Source organism: Ceratina calcarata, unplaced genomic scaffold (assembly GCF_001652005.2).
Source record: "Ceratina calcarata isolate Rehan_Ccalc_2016 unplaced genomic scaffold, ASM165200v1 scaffold471.2, whole genome shotgun sequence".
NCBI lineage: Eukaryota > Metazoa > Arthropoda > Insecta > Hymenoptera > Apidae > Ceratina > Ceratina calcarata.
Genome location: NW_017171239.1, coordinates 310,499 through 335,401, shown reverse-complemented (window position 1 = coordinate 335,401; position 24,903 = coordinate 310,499). Strand labels below are relative to the sequence as shown.

The 24,903-nt window shown below is 43.8% G+C and overlaps 2 protein-coding genes across 3 annotated transcripts in view; both read right to left on the bottom strand.

The window, feature by feature from the left end:
* Nucleotides 1–15,826, bottom strand: part of jing (AE binding protein 2 jing) — an 85,363-nt gene extending 69,537 nt beyond the window's left edge. The window contains exon 1 of the mRNA XM_018028739.2: nt 14,426–15,826. Coding sequence (XP_017884228.1) covers nt 14,426–15,678 — 1,253 coding nt within the window. The 5' untranslated portion in view covers nt 15,679–15,826. The remainder of the gene's footprint in view (nt 1–14,425) is intronic.
* A 238-nt stretch (nt 15,827–16,064) lies between these two features.
* Nucleotides 16,065–24,577, bottom strand: LOC108627452 (bestrophin-4). 2 transcript variants are annotated; one of them, XM_018028715.2, is made up of 8 exons: nt 21,867–24,577; nt 19,864–20,184; nt 19,461–19,794; nt 19,125–19,358; nt 18,750–19,048; nt 18,415–18,635; nt 18,066–18,333; nt 16,065–17,954 (listed from the first exon to the last, which is right to left on the bottom strand). In XM_018028715.2, the coding sequence occupies exons 1-8, from the start codon at nt 21,935–21,937 to the stop codon at nt 17,594–17,596; spliced, it is 2,109 nt and encodes a 702-aa protein (XP_017884204.1). In that variant the 5' UTR covers nt 21,938–24,577; the 3' UTR covers nt 16,065–17,593. The 2 variants fall into 2 exon arrangements, with proteins under 2 accessions (XP_017884204.1, XP_017884203.1); XM_018028714.2 differs by having other exon boundaries at nt 18,066–18,336; nt 21,867–24,572.
* Nucleotides 24,578–24,903: the final 326 nt, after the last annotated feature.

Below are 24,903 nucleotides of genomic sequence, written 5' to 3'. Positions count from 1 at the left end.
AAGACGTTACGGGAAGGCGCTTAGCGAAGTTGTTTCAGGCTCGAATGAGCGATCCGAAGCGGATATATCCGCATGGATTTCGCGCTCGCAGATGCGCAAAGTTAGCACCCCACGGAGCGGAACGAGGAACCCCATTCAGCCCTTAAGAGCGAGATAAGCTATCGAACGCGCGAGATCGACGTATAACGATGGGGTGCGCCGATATTAAATTGCGGAATGTGGCCAATCGTGTTCGGTCAGGGGAATGGACTTCACGGATCGTTCACTTTTTCGTGGAGCTTCCCGCTCGCAGATATTGGCTTTCTACCTTGTTAACTCGTCGCGTCTTACTCATCTCCAAAATACACATGTGGTGAGTCAATAAGAAATCTGCTCCCCTAGACATCGATTTTATTATAAAACAGTTTGACCCGTCAGAATATGAAGAGTTATCGTGATAAATCCAAAAACAAGTCATAGATGTTTCTTATTAACTCGCTTGTTTTAAATTTAAACTCAACTTCTACGTTCCAAATAACGGCGGATCGCGGCGTGAAAAGACAGCGCCATAAAATAGGTAAGACAAAGTGGTAGAATGTTCCCGACGGAGAATCTCGACCCGACGTTGTTCGCACTTTAGCCGAGCGCAATTTAAGACAAGGATGAGCTCGAAACGGGCTACGTTTTTTATTTGCCGCGGTCTGTCAGCGAGGCGCGAAATTAAAGGTGCGTGCACAGAATCCGAGAGAAGCGGGTGACAGATACTGCGAGCTTCGGAGAATAACCGAGAGGAAGAAAGAGAGGGAGAGACCAGTTTGCAAGGTGTGCTCGAACCAGGTGTTACTTCCCGATATCTCCATCTCCGTTTGCTCGTCCTCGTGTTACAATTTTGTACCTGTAATTTGACTGCTCGCAATCTTTTTCGACCGGCGACCGTTCGTTTTTATTACCGGATAAGTGAATGATCGCTTCAACTACTTCCCGAAGAGTTACGATCAAAATGGAATCGATAGTAGACTACAGATTTTTATGCTAAGTAAAACGTTCATAATACCTCGATTTCTAAAAAAAAAAATAAGTCTAGATTGCGATTTACCCTTTAAAAATAACGATATATCTAATGTACTTTCGCATTTTACATTCACTCTTCATACTTCCTGCATAAATGCATAAAAACCGTAGACCAATTAAGAGCCCAAGTTATGCAGACTCACTCGCTTATCTACTCGCACAGCTTTTTTGCTATTAGGAATTCGCAAGCAGCAGGTGCGAGGAAATTTTTGTAAGCGAGTGTACGCGGAGGTGGTCCATATCGAACCGGCTGTATCGATTAGTCGTGTCCAAAGGGCAGCCTCCTAGGGCAGAACACTTTCCAGGGCGAGGGTGGTCTTTTTTCCCTCGTGCACGCGGTCCGCTGGGAACCGTGTATACAACGGAGATAGAAAGGAATCGTGTGAACGAACACGGACGAGAAAAGAGGAGAAACACCGTGATGAAGCGAGACAGGGAAGCTGAAGGAAATACGTATCACGTACACAATCTCGAGGCTCGCCGGACCGTTCTACTGTGACGTAATTTTCTATGCATCCTGGACACGTTCTTCGGAGATCAAACGGTCTGTCGATACGTTTTAGCGGTTCATGGCCAGCAGGCATTATACAATCGAATTGAACGCGATTGATATTGACAATATTCGAAGAGAGGGTCCCTACAGTTTTCAGTACACAATTGCCTGATTTCATTTCTATGCTTTAATAATTAATTGCATCAATTCATGTATAAAAAAACTATTTATGATATCGCTTTTAAAATTTTGCCTCATACTAAAAACATCCACAATTGAGAGTTATCATGGATACAGATTTTAATCAGTGAAACGTCGATTAACGTTCTCGTTTGTTTCGCGACGATTCAGCCCGAAATCCAGTGACAGCTGTTTTCCCAATTTTCAACGGGCGAGTATTTCCTCTCGTAGTCGAGGAACAAAAGGAGGAAAATTCAGCTCGTTCTCCCATGGCCAGCCAACGTGGCCGTGCCGGATGTTGCAGTTTCATTAGAAGCGACCAGCTGCCACGTCGAATGCCAGATAATGGTTCATAAAGAAGAGCCCCGTTATTGTCGTACGGCGATCTCGCGGTTGAAAAACCCGACACGTTGCGAAACGAGACAAGAGTGGCGTCGTTTCGTGCTCTCGATCGCCTATACTTAGCGAAAATGACGCGTTTCTTACGGAGAATTCATTCTAATGACGAAATCCTAGGAAACCTTCTATCGAGTACCACAAGAACGCGATATTTTATAACATTCGTGTTATTTCTAACTTCAATCAAATATCAATTTTACGACACTGGAAAAGAATTTTTTCAAATAGTACCATCCGTGACTTAAACGAAATAAAAATTCCTGAAGATTGCAAATTTCAAAGAATTATCAAACTCGAATAAGTACCCTTTACAATACGATTTCCTATCCGCGACAAGGGAGGATTAATAGGAACAACCGAATTAACTGAGAATAGAACGACATTTCCCACGAACTTCTCACTTAATTAAATTCGATTTTCTAAAATGGGCAAATTAATCTGACAGCATATTCGCCTCTTTCAGATATATTTAACGATTTCGAGAGGTTACGGAATAATGTAGTGGCTGGATGAAATTTAAACCAGCCGAGATTGACACGCGACCTATTTGGAAATAGAACGGCTCGTCACAACGACACCTCTGCTGGCTCGACTCAGAAAACTTTCGAGAGGATCCAGGTCAACCGGGGACACATCACATCTGGCAGGATATCGCGCGGCTGTTCCTTTTCACGATTTCCCGCCAAGCCGTACGCAAGGTCGAAACGAAAAGGAAACCGAAGGGAACATCTGTCGCTCGGCTACCGTGCACTGAGAAAATTTCTCCCGAAATCGAGAGGGTTCCGACGTTCCGCTTCGTGAAGACGCGGTTCGCACGAACGGGGTGGAAATTAGTGATGGCGTGGAGAAAGCAGAATGTAAAAACGGTCTTTACAAACCGGGCGAGGCCAGGAACGACCGTTTCTAGGAGAAAAAGCCAATCAACGATTCGTCCCTCGACAGTTAGAAGCGGGAAGACTAAATAATGTAAAAACATGGAAGGATGTTGAAGCTAAAGACCGTCGAAGGGTGAGTCGCATGCTGACCCGAAAACTGCCTTGGCAAGATCTGCTGTTCTACCCAGAAATTCGTTAACGCGATTGCAAAGCCGCATGATAAAAACGAGACAAAATGGTTGGCTACTTTTTCCAGGTAGGTTGCTCAAACGGGGATTGGCAAAACCGATAATCTTTAATTCGGCAGTGTACGCACGAGCTGCGATTGAAGTTCGAGGAATCGAGCCAACTTTGGCGAATGCGTCGAATAAGGCTGTAGGTAAGAGCTGCCAGAGGAAACTGGGAACGAAACGAACTGAACTTGAAAACCGCGACAAGCCGTCGAGTTAAATCGAGTCGGTAATTGATTCGTTCGGCTATCAGTCCATTGAATTTTACTTCGTAGGATCGTATAATTTATTCGTGAACGTGGCAGGGCCGGATTGCAGGGACGATTTCTCGTGTTTCTTCTAAGGGTATTTAAAATCCTGCTGGCTGTAGTAGTAGGCGAGGGAACGAGGTGAAGGAAAGGACCCGACAAAAGGGGCGTTCTTAAACGACGAAACCAGTTTTAGGGAGCGTAAGAGTGGTAGGGCTGGGAGCCCGATGCCCACGATCTGTCGGTGGTTTCCTTTTGCTTTGTAAACCACACCACGCTTCCAGGTCACAGTGTTCTAGCAATACTTATGAACCCTTTCTCGGTTGCCCTTTTCTCTTCTGACATACATGCCATTTTCGTGAAATCGTCCTTTAATCCCGAACAACGTCTTGGCCGCGATCGAATTACCATTAACCCTTGCACGGTTCAACCACAAAAAGAGAATGAGTATGCTGTCCAAAACGAAACTGTACGCCACGTAGATACAGCCAGATGATCCATCAGATGTATAATACTAATTGATTAAAATGTGGAAAAATATTATTTCTGCCTGTCTGTTCTCTCAGCGGAGAAAAAACTGTTTTATGAATTATTCGAAGCGTTTACATCTTTCTCTGAGAATCTAGCGAAGCAGAGAGAGGCCTACATCGCTGTCCGCGCAAACGCGCTCAATTATTTTCCCTGCCGGTGAAAAAGCAACGCGTGAGTGGCGAGCCGTGACGAAATCGTTAAATCATAATCAGCCCGGCCCGACGGTCCGCATTCGCGCGTGACTTGTCCGTATAGGTATTATTAATTGTTATCGCGTTGAATTTTCCCTGCACCTTCCACGCCTCGAATTTCCGGTCCCGGTTCGTAAATATAAACCCACGAAGAGAACGTACACGCATTTGGGGGAAATCTACGCGATAAATTCTATCGTTTCCAAACATCACGCGATGTCATTTTTTATGAAACTCGTGAGAATTGAAGAACTTGATGGACCAACGCGAAAGCGCGTCAACGCGTCGGGTGAACAAAGTATCTATGAAACGAGGAAAAATAAGGTCGGTGGCGAGAGATACAGAAAATTGTAAACGTTTTCTGCAATATCGTGTGGTGCACCGAGATTACGCGAGCCGGTGAGAAAAACGCGGCGGAAAATGGGTTAACGCAATCTCGCGGAAGGTCCCGCGATAATGAACGCAGCGTGCAACGACTTCCTTGAGATTCCCATCGGCGACTCGGAGCCGTGGTTGCACGTATCGGCTGAACACTATCGTCGTGTCCGACGACGAATCTCGAAAAAATTTATCTCGTTCATAGTTGCATGTAGTTTCCACGTACTCGCTTATCCATTTGATACGCGCGTTATCGCTGCTATCGATCACCGCGACTAGTCTCCCGTGAATCACGTTTATGAGAATCGATGAGAGAGGAAAAGGCGTTGACGCTTGTTCGACTTTACGTCGAAGTAACTGAAAAATAAACGAGGTACAAGGTACGAGATTGTAGATCGATTAACACCTCGTGAACATCGAATGATCGTAGTTATCAGGGCGAAACCTAGAACCGATAGTTGCTATCTACGTTAGATAAAGAACAACTATCACGAGCCAAGTATTGTAGGTAAGCGCTATTTAGAGAACGATTTTACGTATAACTGAAACGGACCAAGGATCACGGATGGAATGATTGAGAATGCACGAAGGAAGAGGCGAGTTAGAATAATCAAAGTCGACTGGACGAAGAGAGGACGCGGCTCCCGATCTCTCGAAGGAGTCAAAGGGAGTCCTGTCTGCGAGGTTTAGGTCCGAGGCAAGTTTTGCGCGATACGCTCTCCTCGGCCCTTTTTGCAATTAAAAAACCGGATGGACTGGTTCCAGCCTCGGACATTCCGCAAATTCTGACCGCGAAATCGAGGAGGCAGAGGGACGAACCAGGAGGAGTGAGTTCAGGGGATAAATAGCGGGGTTAGAGATCTCTCCCTCTCTCTTTCTCAGCCCCCCTTCTTTGCTCGCCTCGTCCCTTTTCCTCTTACCTCTTCGTCCTCTCTGCACCCTTTGCTCCTTTCGCTCCCACGTCCTGCGCCATCGTCTCGTTTTGACTCGACGGGATAGAAAATGAAACTCGTTCTCGAACGGCCGCTATCTCGGCCTACTAGACCCTCCGCTAGAGCTTGGAAGCCTCGCGTGAATTTTATTTCACGGCTGAATCAACGCCGTGACGGTTTCCATATTTTAAATTCCCTCTTTTGACTCTTTTTCAACTTGCAAAAAAGGAATTTTCTAATACACGTTAATTACGTCGTGTAGGAAACCTGAGTCAAATCAATGACAGCCAGAGAGAAGACGACCATCTGTACCATAGAGCGATTACTGCTTAGAGCTAATTGATCATTAGTCGTGTTCGCCGAAAAGGAAATAGATCGGGCACGACGGAAATTGCAACGAGGGAGAACGACGTCATATCTATTCTCTGACTAAACGAGAGCTGCATAATCTCATAAGTTTTCACAGAAAACTGATGATTTGGCTATAGTTGCACAAATGCAAACGTCCTCGAAATAACTCGTGATACAATTTTGCATTCAGAAATTTTGGTGACCGTACATGTTCGTCAAATAAAGTAAAAAATAAGTGAGGGCACGCTTCGTAATCGCAAATGGAAATGGGCCTATCGATGTAAGGGCCGGGCAAGAAACCCTAGAATAATTGCACCGGTTACGTACGTGTACGTATCTTTGAGGCTCGCTAAACAAATTACCCGACGGACTTTATCGAGCAACATCTGCGTTGCATAAGCCATTTTCAAGAGTTCGCACGCGACTAGCCGAGGCAACGATCGCTTCCACGCGATCCACCTTACCTTTATTTAAATGAACAGATTTAGGAACCCATTCACGTTCGTCCAGATGGAAATTCGGAGTCGAAAACGAGTCGAGGGTATGGAGAAAAAAATCGTTTTACTCCGACAATTGGACTGCAGGAAAAAATAATAACTGGCTATGTACAACGGTTGAGCGAGAAGGAGAGACAGTGAGAGAGAGAGAGTATATACAAAGTTAATTGGACCTGATATTTCAGCCCGGATGGGAACGTCGGCCCAACCTGTTTCCTTTGTCTAGTCGCTCGCCTATACGACACGTTCATTTTTTCAACTGTTTCCTAATTTTCACGGTAATTATTTCCCTCGCTGCGTAATGTAACATCGCTCGAGTCACATTTAATTATCATTAGACTGCGAACGTTCATGCAGCCGCCTATTCTTATAAATAAAATTAAAGAAACAGAATGCACATAAACATTTATTTTCTCCTCTAAATATAAATTATATTTTACTATAAAACTCACTGAGAGCTTTCTCCAACCGCTAAAGAACAAACGGCCTTCTATTTTATAAACGACATATAATGATAAACAGTGTGGATCACAGTACATCGATTAGATAAAATTCTAGACTGACTACGTTTGCATTGAAACTCAACTCGATGAAAACGCAGCGCGCGTGCTGATTATTGTTAGAGAAAGGTACACCTTGGTCACGAGTCCACGCAGATGATAAACTGCCTATGCTCTGACAAAACTTAGAACCTTTCCTCTCGCAGAGAAAGGCGTTTCGAACGTACACTCCTATTCATAAGTCACTGGGGACTAAGTAAACAGCACAATTGAATAAAATATAACAAGACGATCATTTGGTATATTAAAACAAACTGTATTATGAATTCTATTACGTATTGCATATTCGTGTCTCGGGAAGCAGTTCTTATGATTTCAATAGAGAAGCATGTGCACGCAGCCAAATGTCAATCCTCTAGCAATTCCACTCCACTGCAAAACAAACGATTACAGTTATCCCGTTAGATCGTCGGTAATGAATTCGCAGCCCATTGCGATGAAACAAGAAACTGGTTGTACAATTATCGAAGCGTGACGTGGAACACATCGAGGCCCACCTGGTGATTCCTAATTTATTTTTCCCGCGAACTAGCAGCGAGCAGGACCGTTCGTCGTGAGCAAGAAACAGAAGGGAACCTTCGTCGACCTGACCGCGAACCGTGACCAAGATAAATCCAAGAAATCCGCTTACTATCGCAGCCTAGCGCGGTTCGAGCAGAGAGATAGAGAGTGAAACCGACGCGGCGGTAGCCTTTAGAGCACCTCTGCCACGGTGAACACGAAACGCGGTCGTCGCGATAGAGAGCCGATTACGAAAGCTGGCGCGCGTTGCAACACGCGGAGCAGGCCTAGGCCTAGGTCTGCAACTACGGTCTTCGAGGATAGATAGGAATCTGGAAGCGGGCAAAGCCTACGATACGCTGCGCTGAAACTAGTTCTCAACCGGAGAAACTGCACTATTAATCGCACAGATATCAAACGAATTTTTTATTTAAATCTACTGTTCATCGCGTTAAAAAGTTAATTGACAAGACTGAAGACTTCTGGCACAATACTTGAACGATAAAAGAAATTTCTGTCTACGTCTTCCGGGAAGTTTCGCTTTATCTAAAAATACACAACTTATTTAAGACTGTCGATAATATTGTTATACAAGCTTACCTAATGAACGTCACTAGTATATGAACCAAAAACTGAAACCATGGTTTTATTCTCGTGGCTCGATTCAGATCATTCTAACAATATTAAAATTAAAGTACAGTTCTACAGAAAAAGTAGATCTGACAAAAGACGCATTGAACGTGCACAGTCGACCTAGATTTACTATTCTTAATTGGCATCGCAAATATTTTGTGCTGGATAACAATCATATAAGCAAACGAATGATCTATTATAAAAAGATAAAAAAAATTGTAATTAACTTTTCCGTGAAAAATACCATTAGAAAGGTAATAGTTTGAGCGTGACACGGACTCTCGATCTTTTGCCCACGCCACCGTACTCTGGCCTATTGTGCCCGTTCCGTTCCCCGGCGAGTATACGTTCCCTGACGCGCGTGCATATAAGTGCATACGTAGCAACGTGTTTGTTCGTTGTCGCGATTAATCACTGCCCACGTGGTTGCCCCCAGTGGAATCGACCACCTCCTCCACGGAGCTTTTCGTCCGCGAAACCTCGTTGTTCTGTGTGTACCTTCCGTCATAAACGTTCAGCATTTCTCTTCGCGAGTGATACACGGCGCGATCGGATCACCGTAGGTGGCCGTAGATCGCTTTGTGTAAAAGAACGAAGTTGTAGGCTACTTTTACATGCAGTTTACCTTCCCGACTACTGGTTTCAGTTACGCTAAAACGTGTTTAAAAAGTCACATATAATGTCATGTTATGCACAGTATTCATCGATTCTTGAATCTATATTTCAGCTTTCCGACGATCTGAAGTCTGAAAGTTAAAAAACCCTTGCAAAGCTTTAACGAAGGCGCCGTACGAACCATTCACCTTACGATCCGGTAATCGTTGAGTAATCGCAATTACTCTCTTCGAAATTGCAATCTCGATCGTCGAAGACGAACCGTCGAGACCACCTGAGATAATGGGGCCTATTATAGGGTCCGCAAACCCCATCTAGATTCCCCGCGTATTCTCATATCGACCAACCTTCCGGAAACAAACGTAAAACACCAGTGCAAGGAATCGGGAGTGGAACGATCGAAGACGTGGCAGATCGTGATTAATAACAATTACTATGCGATTTTTTTTAATTAGACCCGGGCAGAACCAGTCTTCTGTCGAACGGGTAGAGGAGACGCGTTAATTAGACGAAGGGTGGGACCGACACGACGTCCTTCGACCATGGGACACCCGTTGGAGTAAACTTGTTGCACGGGAAAGAGCAGGCTCGAAAAGGGCTAATATTGATCCAACAACTGGTCATGCTCACCCCGTGCATCGCGACGAGCAGTACCGATACACTCTTGTCTGGCTTGTTCCTCGTCGAAGAAATAAAGATTTATCGATCATATATTAACACGATCACGAGATCATCGTTTCGACATCTAGCGAACAATTGTTCGCCTGCTCTTTCCCCTCGATGACTAACAGTGCAACCACGGTCGTGTTAAACAATGGTGAAATACTTGGATTGCATACAACGTCTAAGGCGTGAGGCCATGGAATTACGCGAATCGCAAGCATGTCCTAGTAATATGTATAAGGATGTTACTCATCGTAATCGCTGGTTTCTACGAATAAACCGATTGTTCCCTTGCCTTTCCCTGCGTTCGACGGTTAATCGCGATCGGAATCAGGTCGGTTCGATGGAAAATCTTTTCATTCTCAAATGATAAATTGCTTTCTGAATGCGAACGCAAGATAGCAACCGTCCTAGAAGCCCAGTTGAAGAGAACTCGGAGAACGTCCCTCGGATTCTCTCGCCAATCCCGCGAGATTTACTGGTCTCGGCACAATCGGGCCAAAGGTCTATCAGATACGCGATCCAGTCAAAACTTTGACGAATTACCCGCGAAATCATGAAGCCAAGGCATTTACGTAGCGAACTCGATGTAACGTCGTCTGCTGGCAAGCTCGACGTAGATCGATACTCCGCACGATAAAATCGTCCAGTAATAGGAAAAGCCAGAAGCGTCGCCGGTGAAAAATTACTCCGCGATAAAGCGTCCTGACCAGCGAATTCGGTGAGGTAAAATCGAGCAGTAAGTACACATAGTATGCATCTTACAAATCGGTGAAAATTTGTCAAAGCCACGATCCGATCACAAAGAGATTCGATGATCGACGACTTTCGACCCGTTGTTTCTCAACTTTCCGCCTACGTACTCGAGAATTTTTCCAAAGAAAACCTGGACGAGTCACGATCGTGCCGGCGCGCAAGGCGAACTCGCGGCCGAGCTCAAGCTTTCTAACCACGCTTACGACATCGCATCGACTAAATGCGAACAGCGTTTTTGTAGCACCGCTCATGGGAAACGTTCCTCTCGCCCGCCTCCGCGACCACCTCTCGTTCCACGTCTCGCACAATAAACCGACTTTTCCTACTCCCAACCGCCCACGTGCCACCGCCGATAAGCTGAAGAAACTTTGCAGTGATACGTTTTACCTGCGGAATTTTAATTTTATCTTGCACAGGTATATACTCGAATCATCGTCGCATTAGACTTAATTAAGAGTCACGTCACGTTGCGATTTGCATCTCGACTCATTTGCATACACGCAGAATTAAAATTTCTTCGAAACCGTCAGAGCTAACTTTTTTTAAAAAAAGACAATTCATAGAAACTGACGTTTTCAAGTTATTCTTAATTCAGCAGATTGCAGCCCAACCAGATGTTAAAAAAAAAAATCGGAACTTGCTGACTCGTGGGACATGTAATTTAGAGACTAACAGTTTTAATGAGCAAATTTATTCGGAGTCGATCCGTAATAATTCTTGCGAGCCAAACGAAGAAACTGGAGAGCCAGTCTGGAAAGACACCGGCTTGCCGAAACTGAAACCGGCAACCTTTACCTTCACTTCGGTTCGCCGGTTGTTCCACTCGTTTCATTCACGAATTTCACTTTCACGGCCACGGCCATGGCCACGCGATTCGCGTCGCGACGAGATCGCCCCCGCTTCGCTACGTTTCGTGTTTCGTCTCGAGAACCCCGAACCGGACTCTCGGCCCGCCGAGAAAAAATAAACCCGACGAGAGAAACCATGGCTCGCGGTGGAAAACCGCGACCCAATTGAACGCGCCAGAGAGAATCGACTGCGTCACGTGGAAAACAAAGCGACCTTTCCGAATCGCGCTCGTGTGGTTACACGCATGCATACAACGATCAACAGCTGTTTCGTTCTAATAATAGCTATCTATCGTTTATTATCACGATGCGATCGATTACTATTCCTTCTCCTATGACTATTTTCATTCACACGTCTATCACGGACGCACACAGGCATCGAACCTCCACGCACGTAAAGACTATAACCACAGATAAAATCTGCTAATGCTCGCCACGTATACAGAAAAAGTCTACAGACAGATCTATCGGATGACTCAACTTGTTTTGTCACGCGGATGAAATTCTAATCAGTCGTTGTAATTAGATTGACCGTTTCATTTTGTGAGCCGAGGCAGCACGAGGCTCCAGAAATGGTAACGAAGACACGCGGGGTCGGTGATTAGCGTGGCGTAGCCGTCTGGTTATCTCCAAGCAAAGATTAACGAGCGACGAGCTGAATTCGGGCCGATTATTTGGATGCATTCGAGCCGCGATAAGACGATTGGAAGGACACCCGGTCGTTCACCGATTACAACACGAAAAATAGCCACGACCGGTCGACCCGGCCGCAGCAGGAGCTGCTTCTCCTCACAGCCATGAAAATATTACATACCAAGAGGCTTACGTGGAAGGATCACACGAATCGTCGACACTACAAGCTTGATTGCAATTTAAAATCTATTAAAACACAATTTCTATTCAGTGCATGCAGCTAATATTCAAACCTATTAATAAACGAGCATCTAACAATGACCAAAACAAATTGAGTAAATGTAATTTTAAATCATTTTTCAGAATCAAATCTGTTTCAAATATTCGATAAACGTTTGAAAAAAAGTGTCTGGGCGTATAAACGATTCATAGCAGTTCTATTGATGGAAATTCGATAAAACCACGTTAAACGTGAATTCATATACTAGTTTCCACGGTGACTGATACCGCAAATCTACCGATACCGTGTTGAAAATTTATTTTACAGCGAGAGCTAACGATCTGGTTTGAATCGAGCGTCAATTATTTTCCACGACCAGCAGTACTTACTCCAGACGATTTCGATAAATATTCCTATCGGCTGATCAACAAGATGAATAGAGTGATTCCAAGAGAAGTATAATAATGGCAGGAGAATATTTCCCATTACATTATTCAAACGGTACGATTCCCAAAAGCGAACGCTACTTGCAACTATACGTACGTTCGACGAAAAAAGTTCTACGAGATATACTCGTCAGTAACCAGATAATCGTTATCGAAGTCAAACGCGACTATCTCTAGGCGAACGATTAACCCAAACGAAAAAAACATTGTTGCACGAGGATTCCAAGTGTAATTTAACGAGGCAGGAGTAGTGGACTGTGATCGCGATTTAACACTCGCGAATACATAGGTGTAGGTGAGATAAACGCGACGAGTTGCTAAAACAGTACGGCCTGAGAAATGGACGCGGAAAATACGAGTGAATAAAAAATAAACGTGCTGTCCTCTCCGATAAACCGTAACTTAAAATATTATCATCTAACAGAACGTTCATAGTCGCTTCTCTGCCAATCTGAAACTTAACGTTCCACATTTTGGAACAAGATCAATATTACTCAGTGAGAGCTTTGTTCATCTCTTTCCTTGGATGCACATCTCCTATGTAGAAAATAACCGGGGAGACGAACGAGAGAAAGCAAACACGAATTCATCGTCAGAGACGAAAATATGCAGATAACATTTTCCTTACTTCGGAAAAGTTGTAAATGATAAAAAAAATTGTATACTTGACAGGCAAGGCACGATAGGATAATAGCTTGGCTGATTGGAATGGTTCTATCTACTTACGTTTTGTCTGTACGAATCGAGTTCAGTATCGTAAGAAAGAACCGTTAGGATAGTAAAATTTTATTACGTTTCCTTTACCTTCGAAATCAAATGCACGATTGCTAATCGTGGCGAGGAAAACTGGTAAACGTGTAAAAATGAGCTGTTAAAGACAGGTTTTTAAGTATTTTTCCTGTGATACAAAGCCAATTTATAAATGCTACAAGATTATCGCAAGTTTGGAATAGTACTTATAGTATTTTAGGTATCGTTAATTATATGCGTAGAGGAAGATATTATAATTTCAATTTGAGATACGTACTTCTGAACATTGTAAAATACTGTGTAAATTAACTACTTCAAATATACATATACTTCGTAATTTTGTCCTATCCAAATATTAAGAAAAAGAAAAAGGTAAACATATTTATCCTTATATTTTGATAGATCTAGGACGGGATTATGTAAATTCACTTGTGTATAGAACAAAATGAATATGTATTTATAATACGTTTCAAGGAAAGACAGAAAGAAAGTGAACGTTGTAGACAGTTCTTCAGGTTCCTGAGAAACACTTGGAAACAGAATGGAATACAAGTTTTCGGCGGTTAGCAACTGAACAGGGACCGAAATACCGCGTCGTCTCTAGCGTGATAAGCTCACGTAGGAAGAGAACCAAGCATAGAGGGACGTAATGGAGGAAGAACGAAGCTTCGTGAGGAAGAGGGAACCGAGGAAAAGAGAAAGAGCGAAAGAGGGAACGAGTTGGCAGGATCTACGAACGTATAAACACGCCGCGCACACAGATCGAACGCAGCCACGGTTGTCGGTCTCGTAACCGCGGTACAACGACCCCTGGCCTCCTGTCGAACGCGCCTTCTCACTAATTGCGATATCCCCACCGATCCCTGATACGCGACATGTTTCTTCAACGTCAAGGTTCTCCGGCTGATAATGTCAGATTTTAGTTGCATATTTGATGGTATTATGTACAATACACGCTCTCGCGTTTCTGTTTCAAGTTCGTCTCTTGTATAGATACGTACGTAAGAAAAGACGTAAATACCACGCGTATATACGTGTACGTGACCAGTTAAATCGTCAAAGTCACTGTTGCACAAGTATGAGTACACCTAACTCATTGTCTTTCACCTAAAATAAACACGGACAAGTACCGATCGCCGTAAGTGAATACCAATGTGTAAGTGCGGCCAAAATACAATGACCTGAATGTATATAGAACTCAAATAAACTTATGAGAAAGAAGAAAGATACGATATCCATACGAACATGATACTTACGCGCTATTGTACTGAAAAATTCAAGAGATCGCAATTACGTGACTGCTTATTTTGGTCAGTTGCAAGCTCGAAAGAGAGATATATACGGATAAGTCTCTGGTTCGTTCCGCCTATTGCTCCCTTCCTCGAGGCGTTCATCGAACCACAAGAGAAAGAGAAAAGAGAGAAGAAGCTGTCTCACTCGCTCACCTGTCAGAACTCTCGGAGCTGTCGTATCGATCGGCGCACCGCTTCTTGCCGCAAGGGCCGACGAGGGTGTCCTCGGCCATCCTAACTTGTCCCTTAAAAGGGCTGCCCTGATGCCTGTTGGCGAGGAGGCCATTTGCAGTAGCACCAGCGGCACCAGCATCACCACCGCCAGAAGTAGGAACAGCAGCAGCGGCATCAGCAACACCATCACCACTACTACTACCACGATCACTACTGCCATCACTAACTATGCGGTCCGTCGTGTTTTGTGTCGCGTCCTCGGCTCCGTCGCCGCCGGCCTCGCTCCTCTTATCGCAACCGAGGCGATTCACTTTTTCTAACGCGTGCTCGTCCCTGTTCCTGTCCTCCGCGCGACGGCACTCGTTCATTTCGCTTGCACCCGCGCCGTCTACTCTCGGAGCATCCGCGTCGAGGAAAACGGTGGTCCACAACCGTCGCCCATCGCCGACCAAACAGTTAGCAGCATTGTCATCGCGCGTCGCCGTTGCCGTCACCATCGCGGTCGCGTGACCGGTCATCGCACCACCCTCACCACCACTCTTACCATTATTGTTATTATTAGTATTATTATAATTATTATTACTGCTACCGTTACCATTACCATTACTATTATCGCCGCCACTCGTTCCATTTTTCACCGTCTTTGTTACATCGATCCGAACACCGCCACGATATTCTTTCGATGCACTCTTCTTCCTGTTCGTTCCTATCTCGTCATCTTCTTCATCTAACTCATCATCGTAGTCGTTGTCGTCGTCGTCGTCGTCGTCGTCATCGTCGTCATCCTCGTCGACGTCGTCGTCGTCGTCTTCGTCGTCTTCTTCCTCGTAATCCTCGTTGATCGGTGATGTGAACGGAGTAACACAAATCATGTCAACGCAATCACTCTCGTTTTTGCTCACGAACTGATGATGATTTGGAAGGTGATGGTTATTGTTGATCATGATGACGCCACCACCATTGTTGTTGTTGACACCGTTAACGTTTGCATTACCAGGGTATCGGCGTAAAAGATGAGAATTATGACGCAGAGACCGATGTTGTTGCCTATGATAAGGATGATTCTCGAACACCGAAGCGTCTTGGCGGATGCGTCTCGCGATATTCTGACCCACAATGAAGGACGTCATAGAAGACGAGGCGTCCTGACGTTTGTGCCGTTCCCTCGTCAAACGAAAATCACTGTCCCTCAAGTCGGCGGCCGCGTCTTCCGCGGACGGACCGTCTGCCATCTTGTAAACGAATCGACGAGCACTACTGGTTGGCAGAGGCCCTATGGCACGAGCACGGGCCGCGCCACCGCTAGCTCGCTTGTACGGCCCGGCACGGCTCACTTAACCCTTCTTTCCTCTACCGTACAAAACCACCGCCACCTCTCGCCGACGGCAACCCACTGACGACCCCCACTACCCAAGCCGTCGACGCCTGCTCGCGAACCAGAACGACTGTGCCCGAAGTTCGACGGAATTACGCGATCTTACACGAACTGCAATTTCCACGATACTAGCGACACGAAAATTACTTCCAGGATTAATATTTCCCGGGAAAACTTCAGTGATTTACATATGGGTGATTTGTGGATCTGGTGACAATTGGGAACAGAATTTTGTGCATCGAATTTAGAGGTAAGTTTTATTTATTCGAGAAAAAATCAACATTTCTATCTAACAATCCGAAAAGGTATTTCAATACTGTAACGCTATCGTGTATGACGCTTATAAATATGAGCACCATCGGGTTTACACGAGTTGTGGAATGTGATTCCAAAATGATAAACTAATTATTTAGCGTGAATTGTACAGAGGCAGTTACGAGAGTCAATTACGCAATGTATTAAATTCTAATTACAAGCTTCTGTACATGGATATTTACATAATATATAAGTACAAGATATTCAGAAACCTTAGGAGGAATACTTTCCGCTTTTCCTTTAAAATTTACTAGCCGTACTATTCGTAGTTAAACTCAATGTATTACTTGAAAGTATTGTGGGCCAAGTTACAAATGTAAGAAAATTATCAAATTAATTAGTATCAAATAATCTTGTGAATGTGCGATCGTTTTAGCGACTTTGTCATCGACCTAAATGTGTATTGCGGAATGTGCTTACTCGAACGCATTGCTGTACAAAAGCGCTAAGTTTCGACCGTGATATCGATCACGTACTGCTCAAACAACTATAAACTTAGAATCTATTTAACGATAAAATAAGTGTGAAACGTACTTCGATTGTATAGGCACAAGATAGGCACTTTCAATGTTTCTGCAGACGTTGAAATCTGCAGAAGTCATAAAGGTCCCTCGTTTATTTTGGACGCCTTTTGATTTAACCGGAAACCCTTTGAGCGTTTAGTCAGTTTCCATAATTTTAAACGATGAAATTAAATAAAAAGAAGTAACACTAATGTAAATTTATACATACATATATTATCCTGCGCTAGCAATCATCTTTTACATCAATAATAATGTATCGTAAAAGACGAGAGTCATACAGACAGCCCTGTTTTTATAATTATCTTCAATCGCGAACGATTTTAATTATTCTAGCTATTGTTTTCTATAAGTATAAAATCTTAATTACTCTAAGACGAATTCGATGACAATGTTTCATTTATTATTGTCATTTCTCGATACGTAGAATTTGAACTGATAGGTATACCGGTGTACATAGCAAACCCATTGTTCATACACAGTAGTACTTTCAATTGTTTTTTTTTGTGCCAGTAATCGTTGATGTTCAAAACGATTTTTAATAGAATTTCGTCAGAAGACGAACTATTCGTCGATCATCATAAATCTTGTTAGAAATTAGTACACTGCGCGTAAAGTGTAAAGGATAATTTTAAAGTCTTTTCGTTCAGCACATTTTCTTATAAAACCAGAAGAATATCAATGCACCTTCTATCACGCAATATTTAATACTTGCTTCCATTCTATAGAAAAAAAGCTTTGTATATACTGTGATAACAGACAGATAGATCTTCATCAGACTGAATCGATTTTGACACTTATATGAATGCGCCAAAGCTTTAAGTCGATCAATTATTGATCACCTTTTTTAAATATCATATGAAACTATATATTTTTTCCAAATACCGTTTACACGGTTAAACGTTAAACTTCGAAATAGAACCATTGAGGGTTTTGCTAAAGACGATTAGTCTCAACAGTCTTGTCATTAGTTCCTCCTTCCTCTTGAGGATTCATGGACAAGCGTGAGGTATTTGCTAGCTCCGATAATAAGAACTGCTCGTTACTATCCCCAGGACTCCTCGAATGTGAGCTGAACATTTTACTCCCACTCGTACTCATAGCCATCCTCTGTGCCGTTCTATCCTGCTTGTGCTTTTGCCTTTCCGTCCTCAATTGTGAATATTCGTCAACAGACGTAATGCTGGCACTCGACGAACTGTCTGTACTAATAAGATCATCCACGATAGCACTACCAACGCTCGTTGCTGGTTCGTAAGCTATACTCGATCGCGCTGACTCTGCAGTTTGTTGTGAGCTGCAATCCGCAAGGCAAAAAATCATTTCATTTCTCCTCACAAAGAGAAAGTCCAATTGGTTTACGGATCAAACGATCTTTTATCAAATAGGGATGCTCGTTCATGCATACCTTGACATGTATCTGCCATCGCGGATGCCATTGCCGTTGCTGCCGACCGACACACCAGTAGTTATAGGAATAGGAGCGCTGGTCGAAAATATATGTCCGTTTCGCGTCTTTTCCATGCTAGGAACGGCAACAGGAGCACTCGGAGGTGGCGGTCCTTGAGAAAATATGCTCTGCACGTGAGGTCTCTTTTCCGACTTCATCGACGTCAGTGTCATCTGTTCATCCGCCTCCTCCTTGATTACTCCGATCCTCATCGATCCTCCTCCATCTACTAGAAGTTTTTACGCACGTTAAACGCGATCATACGATTAATCGTTTCGATAAGTTGTAAGCAAGCTTTTAAACATACCGATTGCACGATTCTGTAATGACGCCACAGAACTCGACGAAGCGAGTCTTCTAGGCGTCTTAGTACCACTCGATGGACCGCTGTCAGGCCTGTCCTCTTTACTGAACAATCGTTTCAGAACACTGGTCACGCTGTTAATTCTCGTTAGGGAGCCTCCTATGTTACTTGGCGTTGAACCTCCGCTCAGAGTACGATCCCGTGCACTCACTCTACTAGCACTTCTGTAATAGATATTAAAAGATAAGTGTTATTACGTTTATCACGCTCGGCAGACTTCTATACATTTGATAAGAGAAAAAAGAGGTCGTATCGCATAGTATTGCTCCGGAACCAACCTTGACATTTTGCCATGAGCCGTGAAGTGTATACCGGAAATGGCATCGTCCGCTACGTCACTATTAAACTTTTGCTGATAATCTCCCGCCATTTCATCGATTCTGACCGAGGATGGTTGAAGTTCTTGTTGCGCCGCGGATAACTGAATTCCAGCCGTGGACGGTTGCGGATGTTCTTCGCGGAAAGCCTGCGACGCGGCTGTATATGGGAGTTCAGCGGGAAATACATCGTCCCAATATTGATCGCGGATCAATTCCGGATGCTCGTGGTGCATCTCGTCGACAATTAGATAGCTTACCTATTGAAAAGTATACAGAAAATTAAAGACCCGTGGAGAAAATTCGCTGAGACGGTTTTATCGAGAAATACGCTACCTGTAAATTTCTATCAATTATCCAATTGACCTCGAAGTCATCGTCATCCTCGCCGAACGGATTGATCAAAGTCTCGGCTACTTTCAACCAACCCATGTAAAAAAAGAACTGCAATGTCGTGAATACTGGGAAGTAAACATCGATCGTCGTCGCTGTAGACTTCGGCGAATTTTGCACCCACTGCCGACCCATTACGGTCGTTAAAAAGTATGTGTACACAGCCAACGTCACCACCTACAGTAAGAGCACGGAAAAACAGAGAAATTGCGATTGACCATACGAGTAGGTGTGGTTGAGTCCTTGTACGCTATGACTCCGTGCGTCTGACGTGCTTACCTGAGTGTAAACTAAAGGAACGCTAATGGTATCGTAGTGCATCAGGTTACCGCAGAGACCGCGGAACTTGTTTAACTCGTCTATCAACGTCTTCACGGCAAAGTCGTCGCGTATGCGACCTTCTTTCCTCGCTCGCGTCACGATGCTCGACGCCCATACTATCGGCAACCAATGTTTGCTAGGTTTGGGGAACTTCGAGTTCAGACTCTCGAATATCACCAGCTCGTTTTCTAACAGTAGACCGGCCTCCACGAAATGCTCCAATGTCGGGAATCGTTTCTTAACCCGCGGCGAGACCATCGCCAGTACCAACGTTAAGCAAACGCAGACGTACCTGGAGAACGAAAAGAAATTCTTCTTAGAAATCAAGTTTCATATATCTTTGTACGCTGTTTGCATATACCTGACGATGGTTCGGCGCATTAATCGACCTCTCTCGTCGTTGCCATGAATGGTGGCGGACACGAAGACCGCGATTGAATCTGGCCAGGGTATTACCATGTATTGATTCCACCATCGAGTCATGACGATACTGACGTAAAAACCCAAAACGAAAGACAACGGTATCAGATCGTTGTACTCGTTGCAATAGGCTACCACAGCCTCGAATGTCTTCTTCTGATCGTCGTCCAGTAGGAATCGGTACATACCCGAAAGCGAGTAGTAAATTGAGAGGAAGAGGGCTAGATCCAGCCAGACGAGCTTGTATATACTTGCTCGCCATCTGAGAAACGTCCAGTAAAATGTAAGGAAAAAATATGGAATGAGACACACTTAAGTAACAGCTTCTCAAAATAAATTAGATAACGTGGAGTTTTTGTTCGGACAAAAATAGACGTAACACCGAAAGTATTTACTGCAGCTAATTGTCAGATCGATATCGTCCAATATCTTAAGAGTCGATTAAATCCAAGAAAATTTCATGATAATCTCGCGGTTCGGCTATAACACCGATACGTCTGTCTGCCGAATCACGGAAATGCGTTGCAAGTTGGAAACATTCCAATCGTCAAGTCACAAGATCGTTTTTTCTTACATTCACCGAGTTTCGCGACTCGAAAGTATTTTGTAATTGCCTCGTCCTTGAATTTGACGATTAGTATCCGCGTGACAAACTCTAGCACAATTCCTCATTGTCTCCACATGCCATTATATTAGTACGACGCAATCGGAATATGTAACATCTGAGAATGACTGAAGAGAAGGAATACGTATGGATCGATCCATAAAAGTGAGCTACGGCCAGGATTTGCTCGCTGCTGACGTTAAAATACGATCTATGATTATACGTGCATGTATGCACATTATACTGTATTTTTGTGCATGACACATAATCACGAAATATTCTTAAACGCGAAATGAACGACAGTGTTGCGTCCAACGGACAGACACACTGGTAAAGGTAGCTTGGAACGTTAAAAAGGCTTTTTTATCGTGATTAACGTTCCGGTAAAGAGTGGAGTGCAATATGAATATTCAATTACGATGAAAACAAAAACGGCTAAGCATGTACTTCTGCATTGAAGGCCGAACGACTTAATAGAGTCGACCGGAAGTAAAAGAAAGTACTGCCGATGGCTAACAGTTACTTCAAAGAACTTAGAACGTCGATTGCACGTGACGAATTCGAAGCATTGCGAGTTTATTGCTTCCGGGCGCGAATAAAACATAATTAAACTAATAATAGAAAGGGGTCAACGACTACGAAGTGCGTACAACAGCATCGAGGAGTGCATTGAAACGAGAAGGAAATACTCGTGTACAAGATTCGTGTATAATTTGATTTTCTTGATTGGAAACACAAATACGACTTATGCGTGATAAGTAGATCGCGGGTTACTAGGGCAGTAAAATCAATGAATCATAATATTAACGCGAGTGACGAAAACGGAGAAGATTGGTGAGTCTCGTCGGTTTTGATCGAGCACGAAGTGCCTGGATTTCCCCTTGACATCCTTCGCGTGCGCGCCCGACACGTGATTTTAATCAGAATTCTTCCGCATTCACGGAACTGTGACTTTTAATAAATGTTCAATGTGGTATCCAATAATTGCACACCATTCTGAATCGACACATATTAGAACGGATTGCGATAGATTAAACAGAGCGCTAGTTTCTAGAAATCGATTACTATTTACTTTGTAGTGCACACCCAACGGGAGTATTAAGTAGACGCGACGACGGTCTGACGACAGCGTTCAAGTATTTGGACGTAAATTATGATTTCCACATACATTGACTTTAAAGTTAGCGGCAGAGAATATTCTCTATCTGTTAATTTCTGTATAGTCGAATAACAAAGTATAATATTCAACCTCGCGTCGAACTATGTATCTAGATATGTGCAAAATAAAAACGCGAGCATCGCGTTTTGCCGTTTGACCAGCGCGTGCGAATTGAGCTTACCTTAGGAGTAATTTTAGAAAGCAACCGAGACCTCTGCAGGTAGCGACTTCGGCAGTGTAAGTGACCGTCATATCTCTCGCGATACACCTGCGGTTGCGCAGAGAGAAACGGCATAACAAATTCCGACCGCCTTTTCTACAAGATCACGTCGACGCTTTTCCCGTCGAATCCTCGCCGAGAGTTATCTGTCCCGACACCGCGTGCCGCATCTTCTTCTCCCGGATTATTGTTGGTCGAACACCGTCGGAACGATCACTGCCGGTGGGTATTAATTAAATCGTCCTTATCTCCGGGCTATTCTCTCTTAGTGATGGACGAACAGACAAGAAGGCTGCGAAGGTCATCCTCAATGCGCTTTTACACGTCTCTTCTCTGTCTCTCAATTACGTAATTCGTGGCAATCGTTTCGCAATAAAAACCGCGCTTACTCAATGAAACTGCTCGTTTCCCGCTCGCTTTTCAGAATTCACTGTCTTGAACAATGCATATCAAAATATTTTGATCATCTACACGGCATCGAACTTAACGATCAATGCCAGCTTTCAGCGTGTACACTTCGTCCGTGTCTTTCTCTTTCTTCGATAAAAACGTTATTTACTTTCGTGGAGAGATTAGAATTCTTTTATATATTATCTTCCGGTGATAACGCGTTACATTAGATGCTGTCATGCTTGTTTAAAACTTCTATTGTTACGAAGTTTTTAACAGTTCCGCCTCGTAACGTGTTAAGTATCAATAAGTGAGAAACACTTCAACGGTTCCTCTTGCCGAAGCGCGTGTTCTCCGCGAAAAGTACTAGCGTACTCAAGTCTGTTCCCTCTCTTTCTTGACACTAAAACACTCACGATTTCTATTCGTTTCGGGGAATTCCACAGGTGTATCTACACTTTTCGTAGTATCACAGACAGCGACGACCAACAATTATTGCTGATAATTCACTCGCGCTCGTAAAATGCATGATCGGCATTTTATAACGCCAATTTCCGATACCATTCCTTTCTTATCTCCTCGTATAAATACACATACGTGTAGAACTTACGACTGATGAAAAGTTAAAAAAAAAAACACTCACTTCGTTCAAGATTTCGTCTGTTTGAGATACGACTCACGCGGGATCACAATTCGATTAACAAGCCTAAGTAAATGTCAGTTTCTTCTAAGAAAGGTTCACCTCTCGATCAACATACTGTGCGATACTGTGCGATACTATTGCCTAAACACGAGCTCCGCTGACGGTCTGCGCTAAACGAGCGAAACCTTTGTTCCTCATTTCCGTTTTCAGTGCAATGACTCATTTACGTTCTATATTTCGGGGGCTATATGCAGGTCGCGTTTTTCTACTAGCGTTGCAGCAACCGTGATGGCAAACTCTGAATCGTAACCTTGTGCGCGGATCGTTATCGCATTATAGACAACCCGTTATCGTGCCGTGCCGGCGTCCTGCTTTACATTCGTGTCCTCAAACTTGTATGAACACAGTCAGCAAATTCTCACTTATTCCTTCTTCTAGTTCGCTTAATTTACCACTCAGTAGTTTAAGCTTCGGTTCTGTTAGCATATAATTTTATCTGATTATCGCAGGCTTCTAATAAAAATACTGACGTTTACCCTAGCCGTACTCGAGATAATATTGCAGATATCTAACGCTGATAAATAATGTCTACGAATCATTTCGCTGTGTGTACTTATTAATGTTCATCGATTCACCTGAGCCTCGGAGTTCTACTAGTCGAACGACACGTTTGTGTAAATATATTTCGAAACAGAAACTGATCGATCGGAAATTCGTTCGAGGGAAAACGTACAAAATGAGTTTATTACGCGCGTTTGGTGTTTGCTGAAACTATCGTTTCATCCGAGCAACGCGTGATACTAATTATCACACTCGACACCATGCTGGTCGTAAGGTTTCTGTCCCCCGTCCTTGCAATCGTGCCAAGCACGTGTACGTACAATCATTCTTCGGAGAGAAACTGGAATGACGCATGGGAGAAAGCATATATGTGTTCGTGCAATAACAAAATTAATGTTTCCCGTTCTCGGCTTGTCTATTGCGTCTACACGTGCGGATGTATCATCATCCAGCAGACAACAGAGAACGGATTGTCTTTAGCGTGGAAACGTCAAACAATTTTCAATGAACATGCACAGATTTTTGTACACGTGTTCACAATATCTCTCCGCTGAACTCAAGTTCTACGTTTTTACATATGTTCAATGACCCTTTCCCTAGTCATGTGACTTCGTTATAGTACTTTCTCCTCTGACAACTGACAGTACAAGAACCTTGTGAAACTGAAATACAGCATCTCATTGATTCTCCTGTCGAACTTAGTACATACAAGCATCCGACCGTCAGTCCTCCTCAGTTGGAAAGACTTGGTTGCTGTATCTTCCACTGGCAAACTATCGTAACAAAGGGAGAGGCAGAGAACTTGAAAAACTCCTTGCGCCTTTGGTCCTTCGATCCTGCGCGCGCGCTTCGTGCAACGCGAATTACTGTCCTTCGCCGAACACGAAACGCGCCAGCTGGTCGCGAGTTCCAGGAGAGAAACAGGTACAGAGTCGCGATCGAAGAGTGCGGCGAGAAGAATCGTGGCGCAACTCGAAACCCTCCTGTTCTTCGCGGTCGGAGGATTGAAACTACTGATCGTGTACGTGTAACTGAAATACTGAGAGAGCCGTTGCTGCGTACGGCGTGCCAGATCTTCCCGTCGCTCCACCTTACGCTTTTCGATCCTATCCCCACCGTTGCATCGTGCTTCTACAGCAGCCAGTGGTGCTCAAATGCAACCGTTCTTTATCTGCTAGCAAATTAATGCACTATTGATGACGGTCGGTTCACTAAAAGTGAAAGAAAATGAGAGGATCACGGAATGATAAAGCGAGCAAAATGTAATCAATGAAAGCGAGGAAATCGTGATTCTTTCGGGTTCATGAAATCAATGAAAAATCTCTACATATAATAGTCAACATTGGCAAATATTTGAAATGACAAAGTCAAGTGTATACAGATTGGAAGCTAAAAATAAAAATG